Source organism: Nomascus leucogenys, chromosome 19 (assembly GCF_006542625.1).
Source record: "Nomascus leucogenys isolate Asia chromosome 19, Asia_NLE_v1, whole genome shotgun sequence".
Classification (NCBI taxonomy): Eukaryota; Metazoa; Chordata; class Mammalia; order Primates; family Hylobatidae; genus Nomascus; species Nomascus leucogenys.
The window spans coordinates 36,844,299-36,858,634 of record NC_044399.1 but is presented as its reverse complement, the minus strand read 5'-3'; the positions used below and the strand labels follow the sequence as shown (position 1 = coordinate 36,858,634).

The following is a 14,336-nucleotide window of genomic DNA, read 5'->3' as shown; positions in this document are numbered from 1 at the left end:
CGAACTCCAGCCTCCCAAAGTGCTGGGATTACGGGCATGAGCTACTACGCCTGGCCAGAATTACAGAATTTTTAAAGCTTGATGACTGGAGAAGTTTGTAAAAAACATTGTCCCACTCCTAAAGAAATCTTAAGAGACTCTTGTATATAAAGCAGATGCAATGTTATTAATCTTGTTGAACTATGGGGTCCTTATGCTTCAGGGGCATTTCCAAATAAGGCAAATGGCAGATATAGGATTAGAACTGAGGTCTCTGAATTCCCAACACAGTTTGCTAATTGATTTTCTCTCCTTATCTGCCATCAGCCAAGTCACAGTGTTCAAATATGTGTGAACATACCTATCATTCATTCACATTCACTGAGCACCCTCTTGTTATACAGCTCTGAGCTAGGTAGATAGTAAGCTATAAGCAAGACTAAGATACAGTCTCTGCCTTGAAGAACTCTAGACTTTCTTATTAAGTTTTCCAAGTTTTATTTAACTTCAAATTTTAAATTAAGCAATCAGATTCCCCTCCCCCGCCCCAGAATTCTTTGTATAATCATTTGGCTTAAGTACTGGTCCAAGTTCATTTTGCCAATTATGAAATACTTTTCATGTGGGGAAAAAGTAGGGAGTATTTATCCACTAATGGTAAAGATAACCAGGAGGCTTATGGCTAAGAAAACAGGCAGCCAGCAACCATCACTACCTCTTGAGTCTCAGCTGCTCTTATCTCTTTCCAAAATGAGTTAGCATGGCAAATTTCAGACCTGATTTTCTCTTTTCTTATTGGGATTATCTGACCTCCTAAAGTTAATGAACTTCAATAAGAAACTTAGTAGGCATCAGCTGAGGGAAAAATGGCAGCTTTTTACTTGCTGAATGTTCACTGTAGTCTCTATTGTTACAATCAAACTTAATAACCATGCTGCTTAGGGACAGTTTTCTTAATGTAAGATAGGTCTTTTTCAATTTCAGAAGCTTGTCCAGTTCACATCCATAACCTACAGAGTCTTTAAGCAGCTTACTACACAGGATAGGGACTGAGTCTTAATTTATCTGTGGATCCCCAGCACCTAGCACTTTGTCCCACAGAAGACGCTCAATGAATGTTGAATGAACAGCTCTGTGAACCCAACATATGCAATTCTATGTATTCTTGCATAAAAATAAAAATTTGATTTTAAACGTCACCAATGGTTTGCACATTTGTTCTTCAAAGCCCTTCAATAAAAGCAGCTGATATTTCCTGGGAGGTGGGGGGACGAAACAGAGGGAGAATAGCTGTTTTTTTTTCTTCTTTTTTCTTTTTTTTTGAGACAGCGTCTCGCTCTGTCACCCAGGCTGGAGTGCAGTGGCGTGATCTTGGCTCACTGCAAGCTCCGCCTCCCGGGTTCACACCATTCTCCTGCCTCAGCCTCCTGAGTAGCTGGGACTACAGGCGCCCGCCACCATGCCTGGCTAATTTTTTGTATTTTTAGTAGAGCTGGGGTTTCACCGTGTTAGCCAGGATGGTCTCGATCTCCTGACCTCGTGATCCACCTGCCTCGGCCTCCCAAAGTGCTGGGATTATAGGCGTGAGTCACCGTGCCCGGCCCAGCTATTTTTATTTTTCTTAGATTACATCTGATTAGAATCAGTCAGATGCAACTCTTAAGATTAAAGTTACCCACTGATACCTCTTTGATGGGAAAATGAAAAGATAAAACAGGGACTTCTGTCACACAGGGGTGCCAGCTATTGCTTTGTGTGCTTACCCTCGGTTCTGTAAGTCCTCTAAGTTGGAGGCATTCCATTCTGAGCCCTATGGAGCCAAAAAGACAAGGTTAAGGAGTATTAGCAAACCAACCAAACAATACTTGAAAAGGAGCAAGGGAAGGAGAAGAACTTTCAAAAAGAAGACTAATAACATCTACCCAGTGCCCTTTAAGTTGCTAGGCACTTCATATGTTATCACATTTAGTTTTCACAAATGATAGAGTAAGAATGTTATTTTCATCTTCATTTTTACAGATACAAAAACCAACTCATAGAATTCAAATAATTTTTGCCCACGATCATAGAGCAGGAGAGGTGTCTTTAACCATCATCCAATCTAAATTAGATGTCTTCTGTCATTCTTGCTCATAGTAATCTCCTATTTTCCTCAACAGCATGTATCACAATTTGCACCTATATATTTATTTATGTGCTTACTTTCTTTTTTTTTTTTGAGACGGAGTCTCGCTCTGTCGCCCAGGCTGGAGTGCAGTGGCACAATCTCGGCTCACTGCAAGCTCCGCCTCCCAGGTTCACGCCATTCTCCTGCCTCACCCTCTCCGAGTAGTTGGGACTACAGGCGTCTGCCACCATGCCCGGCTAATTTTTTGTATTTTTAGTAGAGACGGGGTTTCACCGTGGTCTCTATCTCCTGACCTTGTGATCCGCCCGCCTCGGCCTCCCAAAGGATTACAAGCGTGAGCCACCGCGCCTGGCCTTACGTGCTTACTTTCTAACTACCTTTAATATAAGCTCCTAGAGGTCAGGAACCACCTCTTTTCTTCCCTATGGAAACCCATGCACCTTGCACAGTGCCTGGCACCTGGCAGGTGCTCAATAAACATTTGCTGAATTTTTATAGATACAAAAGCAGCATTATTATGCATTGAACTACACTTTATTCCAAAGCTCACACTTTTTTTTTTTCTGAGACAGCGTCTCACTCTGTTGCCCAGGCTGGAATGCAATGGCGTGATCTCGGCTCACTGCAACCTCTGCCTCCCGTGTTCCAGCAATTCTCCTGCCTTAGCCTCCTGAGTAGCTGGGATTACAAGTGCGCACCACCATGCCCAGTTAATTTTTGTATTTTTTAGTAGAGGCAAGGTTTCACCATGTTGCTGATGCTGGTCTCAAACTCCTGACCTCGTGATCCACCCGCCTCAGTCTCCCAAAGTGCTGGGATTACGGGTGTGAGCCACCGCGCAGGGTCACTCACACTCTTTTTAGTGCATTAAGTTGCATCTAAGGAGTTAACGGACAGAACTTGTGTGTGGCAGGAGAAGAGAGTGAAATAGCAGCTTCTGTCAAACAAATGAGGGAAGCATTACATGTAAAATTTTAAGATAGGGATAAATGGCAAACTTTGGGGGAGGAGGTTCTGCCAATGATCTGGAGGACACAATTATTAATATTTTGCCATATTTGCTTTCTTTCCTTCTTTCCCTTTTCTTTCAGTACATATCATACTTTTCCCCCGAACCATCTGAGAGCATTTTGTGCACCATGACATTTTATTTCAATACTTGAGTATGTATCATCTAAGAACATTTTCTTACATAATATCATGATCATACCAAAGAAATGTAACATTAATACAATAACCTAAAACACTATACATATTTGAATTTCTACAAATGTCCCCAAAATGTCCTTTATATTTACTCAGTCAAGGATAATTTTTCACATTTAGTTGTCATGTCTCTATCCTCTAGCTACATTTTTTTTTTTTTTTTGAGATGGAGTCACCCAGGCTACAGGGCAGTGGTGTGATCTTGACTCACTGTAACCTCCACCTCCGGGGTTCAAGAGATTCTCCTGCCTCAGCCTCCCGAGTAGCTGGGATTATAGACACGCATCACCATGCCCAGCTAATTTTTGTATTTTTAGTAGAGACGGGGTTTCACCATGTTGCCCAGGCTGGTCTTGAACTCCTGACCTCAAGTGATCCGCCTGCCTTGGCCTCCCAAAGTGTGGGGATTACAGGCGTGAGGCACTGTGCACAGCCTACTTTCTTTTTTCTGAGACAGGAGTTTCACTCTTGTTGCCCAGGCTGGAGTGCAATGGCACAATCTCGGCTCACTGCAACCTCCTCCTCCGGGGTTCAAGCGATTCTCCTGCCTCAGCCACCCAAGTAGCTGGGATTACAGGTGCCTGCCACCATGCCCAGCTAATTTTTTGTATTTAGTAAAGATGAAATTTCAACATGTTGGTCAGGCTGGTCTCAAACTCCTGACCTCAGGTGATCCGCCTGCCTCGGCCTCCCAAAGTGCTGGGATTACAGGTGTGAGCCACTGCGCCCAGCTACTTTGTTTTTTTTTTTTTTTAGAGACAGAGTCTTGCTCTGTTGCCTAGGCTGGAGGGCAGTGGCACACTGCAGCCTTGAACTCCTGGGCTCAAACCATCCTCTTGCCTCAGCCTCCCGAGTAGCTGAGACTACAGGTGGGCAGCACCATGCCTTGCTAATTTTTTTACTTTTGTTTCTTAGAGATGGGGTCTCACTATGTTGCCCAGGCTGGTCTCAAACTCTTGGCCTCAAGTGATCCTCCCCACCTTGGCCTCCCAAAATGTTGGGATTGCAGGAGTGAACCACCACACCCAGCCTAGCTTTAATCTAGAACAGTACATCTTCTGCTTTCTTTGGGAGTGTGGCAGGGGGTCTTTCATAATATTGACATATTGACATTTTTGTAGACTCCACATCTGTTATCTTGGAGAATTCCCCACAATCTGTATTTTTTTTTTTTTTTTTTTTTTTGAGACAGAGTCTCACTCTGTTGCCCAGGCTGGAGTGCACTGGCACAATCTCAGCTCACCGCAACCTCTGCCTCCTGGGTTCAACTGATTCTCCTTCCTCAGCCTCCTGAGTAGCTGAGATTACAGGTGCACGCCACCACGCCCAGCTAGTTTTTGTATTTTTAGTAGAGATGGGGTTTCTCCATGTTGGTCAGGCTGGTCTCGAACTCATGACCTTGTGATCCGCCCACCTCAGCCTCCCAAAGTGCTGGGATTACAGGCATGAGCCATTGTGCCCAGATGTATGTCTTTTTTTTAAGAGGCGGGTCTCGTTATGATGCCCAGGCTGGAGCTCAGTGGCTATTCACAGGTACCATCATTGTGCGCTATAGCCTTGAACTTCTGGCCTCAAGCGATCTTCCTGCCTCAGCCTCCTGAATACCTGAGACTACAAGTGCATGCCACCATACCTGGCTTGTATTCAATTTTAGAGTGCTTTTTCTATTCTTTTCCATTTAATATTTTGGGCATACAAAACTTTTATGTGATTAAAAGTCAAAAGCTTATTAAAAAGTAAACTTAGAGGCTGGGTGCAGTGGCTCACATCTGTAAACCCAACACTCTGGAGGCCGAGGCGGGCGGATCACCTGCGGTTGGGAGTTCGAGACCAGCCTGACCACCATGGAGGTGGTATTAAAAATACAAAATTAGCCGGGTGTGGTGGCACATGCCTGTAATCATAGCTACTCGGGAGGCTGAGGCAGGAGAATTGCTTGAACCTGGGAGGTGGAGGTTGCAGTGAGCTGAGATTGTGCCACTGCACTCCAGCCTGGGCAACAAGAGCAAAACTCCGTCTCAAAAAAAAAAAAAAAAAGTAAACTTAGAAGTCTCACTCTCACTCCTATCGCTTTAATTCCTATTGGTGACATTTTCATTAGTTTCTGATTTATTCTATTTTGAAAAAATATAAGCAAACATATACTTATTGCTACTTCTTACTCATATTACCAATTCTTACATGAAAGTAATATGCTACACATAATTTTTTATTAATTGCTTTCATTTTACATATATTTCATTTTACATATCCTCAAAACCACTAAATGTAACAGTTCATAGAGATCTCATTCTTTCCTACATCTGCATAGTACTTCATGAGTACTGATATAATAGTTCATTCAACTAGTCTCCTATGAATGATATTTCTTATTTGTGGAAGTAGGTTTGCTAGGTCAAAGGCAGAATACAGTTTTGTTAAACACTGCTAAATTTCCCTCCATAGAGGCCAAAAACAATTCTGTGGTCCCACCAGCAATGCATGAGAGCACCACTTTCCCCACAGCCTTTCCAATAAACTGTTTGGTTAAGCTTTTGAATTTTTGCCAACCTGATAGGTGTCTCAGTGTAGTTTCAATTTGCATTTCTCTTAGAAGTAAAAGAGAGCAACTTTTCATTGTTTAAGATCTATTTTCTATCTTTGAGCTATCTGTTCATATCTTCTGAAAAGGCAGACATTTTATTTTATTTTATTTTATTTTATTTTTGAGACGAGTCTTGCTCTGTCGCCTAGGCTGGAGTGCAGTGGCACCATCTTGGCTCATTGCAAGCTCCACCTCCCGGGTTCATGCCATTCTCCTGCCTCAGCTTCTCGAGTAGCTGGGACTACAGGCTCACGTCACCATGCCCGGCTAATTTTGTTTTTTGTATTTTTAGTAGAGATGGGGTTTCACCGTGTTAGCCAGGATGGTCTAGATCTCCTGACCTCGTGATCTGCCTGCCTCGGCCTCCCAAAGTGCTGGGATTAATGGCGTGAGCCACCGCGCCTGGCCAGACATTTTATTTTATATATATTTTTTGAGACGGAGTCTCGCTCTGTCGCCAAGGTGGAATGCAGTGGCGTGATCTTGGCTCACTGCAATCTCCGCTTCCTGGGTTCAAGTGATTCTTCTGCCTCAGCCTCCCAAGTAGCCGGGATTACAGGCACGTACCATCATACCCAGCTAATCTTTGTATTTTTAGTACAGATGGGTTTCACCATGTTGGCCAGGATGGTCTCAATCTCCTGAACTTGTGATCTGCCCGCCTTGGCCTCCCAAAGTGCTGGGATTACAGGCGTGAGCCACCACGCCTGGCCAGGGCAGATATTTTATAATAAGAGTTTACTCTTTCAGAATTAAGAGGCATTAATGGAATTTAGCATTACAAGACTTAGGTTCAAGTTCTGACTGCCCTTCCTACTGTGGGTGGGGACATTAGGGCCAACTGCCTAACCTCTCTTTTTTTTTTTTTGAGATGGAGTCTCGCTCTGTCGCCAGGCTGGAGTGCAGTGGTGCAATCTCGGCTCACTGCAACCTCTGCCTCCCAGGTTCAAGCGATTCTCCTGCCTCAGCCTCCCGAGTAGCTGGGACTACAGGTGTGCGCCACCACACTCAGCTAATTTTTGTATTTTTAGTAGAGATGGAGTTTCACCATGTTGGCTAGGATGGTGTCCATCTCTTGACCTTGTGATCTGCCCGCTTCAGCCTCATAAAGTGTTGGGATTACAGGCATGAGCCACTGTGCCTGGCCAACCTCTCTGTCTTTATCTGTAAAATGAAAACACCCTTCCCGCCCTAGTCATATATATTTAATGGGTACATTTCCCTCAAATTATACATGCAAAGTTTTTCCCATATTAAAATGGAAAACCCCTCTCTCTGTCATAAATCCTCCTGCAGACTCTGTCCTTTCTCCCTTTCCTTCATGGCTTCATAGAAATAAAATCGAATACTCACTTTCTGGATGGGTGCAGTGGCTCACGCCTGTAGTCCTAGCACTTTTGGAGGCTGAGGTGGGCAGATCACCTGAGGTCAGGAGTTTGAGACCAGCCTGGCCAACATGGTGAAACCCCGTCTTTACTAAAAATACAAAAATTAGCCTGGCGTGGTGGTGTGTGCCTGTAATCCCAGCTACTTGGGAGGCTGAGGTATGAGAATCACTTGAATCCGAGAGGCAGAGGTTGTAGTGAGCCGAGATGGCACCATTGCACTCCAGCCTGGGCAAAAAGAGTGAAACTCCGTCTCAAAAAAAAAAAAAAAAAAAAAAAAAAGAAAAGCAAACACTCACTTCCTCATTTCCCACGTTATCTCATCCATAGCACATGGGCCTCTGCCCTCATCACTCTTGCTGATGTTACTAATGACCGCTCCTAATTGTCTTATCACCACTGTATCCTTATTCCATTGGCCTTCTCTGAGTATCTATCTGATATGGCTCATCATGCTCTCCTTCTAGAATTAGATCAGACTGTACAAGTACCTAGTCTCATGCCTCACACAATAAAGAGGATCGACAAATGTTTGTTAATTGGAAGATCAAATGTGACCAGTAAATGAAGCACTATGAAAATTGTTTAGTGTTGTGTAAGTACTATCATATTACAGGTGATCTGTAATCTGGCCGTTGAACTGGGAAAGCTCAAGGACACTGTGCTGAAGTTCCATTTAGGAAAAGGTCAGTAAGTGATGTACAGGCAAGGGCCCTGCTGGCTTGTTTTAAAAAAATATGGGAGGCTCTGAAGGCTCTGCTCAACCTTAGAAAACAAGCTTCTGCACCAAAGAAATAGCCAAGAACTACAAAGGACTTCAAGGAGACAGATGCCAAACAACAGGGGCTGAGAAGTTAAACTGGAGCCAGAGAAATGTGACCACCTCACTTCTTAATTTAGAAATCGAAATCCTTCGTGGAACTCTGTCCAGTCAGATGAAAATAACATTGATGTGATGGATAAAGTCCCTAGTTTTCATCTACCTGTCCAGAGAGAGTTCAACCTGACAATGTGAAGTGATACCTATCCATTGGCAAATGAATTAAAGGCACTGGTTACTGACTCACTGAAGCCCATACAAAGTGACTTGGGCTAGTTAGGGCTGCTTCAGGTTCAATCTGAAAGACCTGGAGACCACTTGGTATAATTACTTTTCTGTCCTCAATACAAATGCCATGTATATTAGACTTCTGGGGCCCTTCGCAGACCCAATTTCCTCCCCCATGCTTCACAGGCTTATGGTAACATAATTCTACCGAGGTTTCCATTATGTTCTATGTAATTATGCAAAGCATATTCTAATTTTACCGAAGTGTAAAATGAAACCTTTGGACTATAATACATTTTAAAGTAAGTTCATTTCCATCTTTTACTCTGGTTCCCTTGCACTGTACGCTGGCCCAAAGACCCAAGTAACTGATTTCTTTTCATGCTACCCTCAGGAAATAGCCTTGCTGCAGTCCAACTGTCCAAGGAAAATAGAAGATGACAGCACATTTATAGCAAATAAGGACTGTACTGTGGGAGTTCTGTTAAGATAAATATAACTTGACATAATATCCAAGGACTGGTATCTCTGTCCGTATTTTATCATATCATTCCTATAGCCTCAATACTGTAAGTCACATTACTGTGGCAACCAGGCATAAGCTGTTTATTAACTTTTCCTTCTAAAAGAAGTTTATGCCACACCTCCTATTCAGGGACAAAAATCATGAATGTGATAAAATAATCCTTTCTATTACTGTCTCACCTATTTACACACTGTTTCTCTTCATCTACATTAAAAGTAACCAATTTGAGGATTTTTTTTTTAAATTTTAAGTTCAGGGGTACATATGCAGGTTTGTTACATAGCTACACTTGTGTCGTGGGGGTTTGTTGTACAGATTATTTCATCACCCAGGTATTAACCCTAGTACCCATTAGCTATTTTTTCCTGATCCTCTCTCTAGGCTGAATTTTTCTATGAAAAGGAAACACTTTCCCAAAAGATGTCAAATCTTGTAATGTCAAATCTTGAAAAAGATAACCAGCAGTAAAAGTTCTATTTTTTAAATTCATGAGCAAAATTACTGGTTACGTGTCCAATATACTTGTTTGCCTGCTTTTCTGCAAAGGGTCTCTATTAACATCTAGCTTTTTCTCAGCCAAATCGGACAGCCTCCAGGAGAGCTGTTGATACTGAAACAGTTGGGAAAAGGCTTCCAGCTCAGAGAAGTGATATGCTTGTAAGGGTGTAGAATCTCTTTTTCTAGAAACACGCTGGCTTCCCACCAATCAATTCTCTCTTCTCAATGCAGCTTTTATTTAAGCTATAATCTACACTTTCTCACTCCATACCAGCTGGATACTTTTCCTAATAAACAGATCTCTGTGCAGTACACTGCAGAGCTGAGCATTCTTCCAAAGGGAAGGAGAAATCCTGTTGCCTCTCTTTACTCAATCTGGTTGAGCTCCAGGCATGGCAGCTATGCACAAGATGAGATGACTCTGCAGAAAATCAACACCACCACTTGCAGCTAGAACGCCTCTTTTTCCGTGTCAACTGCTAGGAAAGCCAGCAGGGCAAAGACTCAATGGAGAAGAGATAGGGATTTGGACATAGGATATGGCAGTGTAAACAAAGGGAGGAAGCCACCAAGGAACAAGTATAATAAGATGTTTAGACAACCTGTTCATGCATTTACTTTGTTAAGTAGGAGTTAAATTACAGTGTTCCTCAATTTTGAAGTTTTTTTTTCCCCAAATAAATATTCACAATAGAAAGAAAATGTCCATTTTCTAGAATACAGAATTATACCTGAAGCTGAAGAGATTTTCCTTTGTTCAAAAATATGTACATATATACACAATGCTGATGTGCAAAAAAAGTACATAGATGTGTATTTAAAAAGTAAAAAACTCTATGTAATACTCCAGTAGTGAATATATGTAATAAATTTGTCCAAATCCATATAATGTACAACACCAAGAGTGAACCCTATTATAAACTATGGGCTTTAGTTTATAATGATGTGCCAATGTAGACTAATGAGCTGTAACAAATGTTACACTCATTTGTTACACTCCACTCTGGTGGAGGATGTTGACAATGGGGGAAACTATGCATGTGCTGGGATAAGTTGTATATGGGAAATCTCTATACCTTTTGCTCAATTTTGATGTGAACCTAAAACTGCTCTTTAAAAAAATAAAGACGATGTATCATATCTGTGTGTGTATACACAAAAATATATATGTACATCTATAAATAAAATTTAAAAAGATTGGGGCTGGGAGCAATGGCTCATGCCTGTAATCCTGGCACTTTGGGAGGCCGAGGCGGAAGGATCAGGAGTTCAAGGCCAGTCTGGCCGACATAATGAAATCCCGTCTCTACTAAAAATACAAAAAATTAGCCGGGCGTGGTAGTGTGTGCCTGTAATCCCAGCTACTCGGGAGGCAGAGGCAGGAGAATCGTGTGAACCTGGGAGGTGGAGGTTGCAGTGAGCTGAGATCACGCCATTGCACTCCAGCCTGGGCGACAGAGCGAGACTCTGTCTCAAAAAAAAAAAAAAAAAAAAAAAAGATTGGAAGGCGATATTATATAACAAAAGATGATGGTGATTATCAGTCTTCATGATTAAACAAATATGATAATCTGTTGTCTTCTAAAGTTTTTTAAAACGAACATGGATTATCATTATTTTTAGACAGGGTCTCTCTTTGTTGCTCAGGGTGGAGTGCAGTGGCATGATCATGGCTCACTGCAGCCTTGAACTCCCAGGCTCAGGTGATTCTCCTGCTTTGGCCACCCCAAGTGCTGGGATTATAGGTGTGAGCCACCACACCTGGCCAGAATTATTTTTTTAATAAGAAAAAAACTCAGGACAGAAGATTACACCTGACGATAATGAAATCATGGTATTAATCTACTGGCACAAATGCTCAAATGCATTTGTAGTTGATTAGGGAAATGTAATTTTGGGGAAATTAGATTGTTTTTTCTGCTTACAATACTATTAAAATTTGCTTGCATGGCCTAAAATATACCATTTGAGGAGTAGTTCTTGAGTGGGTGGCACCAGAGACACAGGGAAGCATGCATGAAATAAAACAGGTTGATCAGTCAGAAACTGACTGTATTTGATATTTATCATGTCTATATTCTTTTACGTGTTAAAAGTCAAGCTTAATGGGAAACTTGATTCCCAAGTTTGCAGCTTCAGTCACATGAGCTCCTTTTGACTACAGATATTTGTCCTTCATAAAAATTAGTCTCAGGGAAACAGTTGGGAGGGCCCCATAGAATCAGTGACTCACAAGTTTTCTATAGATAACACAAAGATTCTTTCCAATAATACAAGAGCAGGATATATCTGAATCCTTGTGGAAGTATACATAAGAGACAACAAAGCCAGGTGTCTTGCAAATGGAAAAGCCAATGACAGTTTTGTAGTATGATCTACAACCAGAAGTGCCAACACATATTGGTCAGTTAAAGTAATGGAAAAGAAGTCCCCCTCCCAGCTCACAGCTTTTCATGAGTAATTTCATTGCTAATATACCACTATGAATCACTCTAGACACATATATCGCAGAGTGTCAACAAGTTATTTCAGGGCACAAGCCTTCAAAGGCATAGTCTGAATGCCTCATGAAATAAACTCTTGAATATTCAGAGTGAGGTGGATCCAGTTTAGTCAGTTCCTGAGCATTTATTCTCCTTCTCTTCTGTTTCCCAGCTTCTAATCATTTCACAGTTCATAAACATCCTCAAGAAGAGAAAGGAAGTGAAATTCAAACCAACTGATTTACTTCCTTGTAAGCATTTTTGTGAAAGTGTGTGGGAAGTGGACACAAAATGAGGTTTTGGCATTCTCCATTGATTTTAATTATTCTTGTTAACTTTGTTCCCACTACATGTACAGATAAGAACTAAAACTCTAACATTTGAGAGAAAAATAGATTTTAGAAGCTTTCAAAATCTACCTGTCAGAGAGGTCTCCTTGGGCTAATTACAAAAGGTCACTAAATGTTCAGGAACCATGAAGAACAATTTTTAGTCACCAATTTTTTGGTAATCATAAAAGTAGGGACTCAAAGTGTAGCTACAAGGTTTCATATGTTTGAAAGTCCAGTAGTCTCTTGTCTCTCAGTTATATAGTAGCTCCCACCAGCTCTGCTCAGATATATCAGACCTTAGACACATTTGGCAGATTTGAGAGTGACCTTAAAGGATCATCCTACTTGGGGCCAGGTGAGATGGCTCATGTCGGTAATTTGGGGCCAGGTGCGATGGCTCATGCCTGTAATCCCAGCACTTTGGGAAGGACTAGGTGGGCGGATCGCTTGAGCTCAGGAGTTCGAGACCAGCCTGGGAAACATGGTAAAACCCCATCTCCACAAAAAATACAAAAATTAGCTGGGGGGTGGTGGCGGCACACGCCTGTGGTCCCAGCTACTCAGGAGGCTGAGAAGGGAGAATCACTTGAGCCTGTGAGGTTGAGGTTGCACTGAGCCGAGATTGTGCCACTACACTCCAGGCTGGGCAACAGAGCGAGACCCTGTTTCAAAAATAAAAATTAAATTAAAAATGAAGGCCAGGCATGGTGGCTCATGCCTATAATCCCAGCACTTTGGGAGGCCAAGGCGGGCAGATCACCTGAGGTCGGGAGTTCAAGACCAACATGGCCAAGATGGCTAAACCCCGTCTCTACTAAAAATACAAAAATTAGCTGGGTGTGGTGGTATACGCCTGTAGTCCCAGTTACTCGGGAGGCTGAGGCAGGAGAACTGCTTGAACCTGGGAGGCAGAGATTGTAGTGAGATGAGATCATGCCACCGCACTCCAGCCTGGGGGACAGAGCGAGACTCTGTGACGCACACACGCACACACAAAAAAGTAATAGAATAATTAGGAAGTGATGAGGTTTGAGTACTTATCACTTTGGTCTTTAAAGTAAGTTACATTTTATTTATGTATAATAAAATTTAACAATTACCTTTGCCCATGAGTCCAAAAGGGCTAGCTTTAGCACACCACTTAAAGTGGCCTTAAAACTTACCAAGAACACATGCTCAAATATCTGTGTAGGGCTATCCATTTGACCAAGGATCACTATCATTTCATTGTCTATAAATTCCTTGAATTCCCGCAAGTTGCACACCATTTGCATTTCCAACTCTGTTCTTATCTGAAACAAAGATGATATATTGTACCCATCTCTTAAAGTCCCTCTGTACTTTCATCCATGCACTATTTCCAGCCCCACACCTACTGTTATCCCACTGCTAGCCTTGGAACAAACAAGGACTCAAGGTCTCTTACCTCTTTGGATGTAATATTCTCCAAATCTTTCTGCATCATGATCTCCCTTAATTTGGTTTTAATTAGCCTTTCTGTTCGTTCACGTTCAGTAGGTCTGAGAAGAGAGAAATAACGATTACTCTTAAGCAGGAATTTGATTAAGTTAATGAATGTACCATTTGATTAGGTTTCCAATTTAGCAAACCTTGCCTTTATTACCCTCAAATTCATATTGTGGAAGCATGGCAAAATAAAATTGTATTTTAAAAAGCTTATTAATTTTCAGAATGTACAGAATTTAAACATGTTAGAAATTATTACTTTGAAGAGTTTATATGTGTCTAAAGCCCTAAATACATTCATGTATACAGATCATGAGGGAGCAAAGACAATTTGGGTATACTGATTGTAATACTTTTTTGTTTTTGTTTTTGTTTTTTGAGATGGAGTCTTGCTCTGTCCCCCAGGCTGGAGTGCAGTGGTGCGACTTCAGCTCACTGCAAGCTCCACTTCCTGGGTTCATGCCATTCTCCTGCCTCAGTCTCACGAGTTGCTGGACTACAGGCGGCCGCCACCATGCCCGGCTAATTTTTTGTATTTTTAGTAAAGACAGGGTTTCACCGTGTTAGCCAGGATGGTCTCAATCTCCTGACCTCGTGATCTGCCCGTCTTGGCCTCCCAAAGTGCTGGGATTACAGGCATGAGCCACTGCGCCCGGCCGATTGTAATACTTTAATGGAGGACCATACCCATACTTTTTTC

The 14,336-nt window shown here is 42.1% G+C and overlaps 1 protein-coding gene across 4 annotated transcripts in view; it reads right to left on the bottom strand.

Annotated features, from left to right (window-relative positions):
* SSH2 (slingshot protein phosphatase 2) overlaps positions 1 to 14,336 on the bottom strand; it is a 306,875-nt gene that overhangs the window by 28,461 nt on the left and 264,078 nt on the right. For all 4 annotated transcript variants that reach the window (XM_003277077.4, XM_030800117.1, XM_030800116.1 and 1 more), the window contains 3 exons: positions 13,596 to 13,689; positions 13,333 to 13,461; positions 1,743 to 1,789 (listed from right to left, as the gene is read on the bottom strand). In XM_003277077.4, the coding sequence (XP_003277125.2) occupies positions 1,743 to 1,789; positions 13,333 to 13,461; positions 13,596 to 13,689 (270 nt within the window). The remainder of the gene's footprint in view (positions 1 to 1,742; positions 1,790 to 13,332; positions 13,462 to 13,595; positions 13,690 to 14,336) is intronic.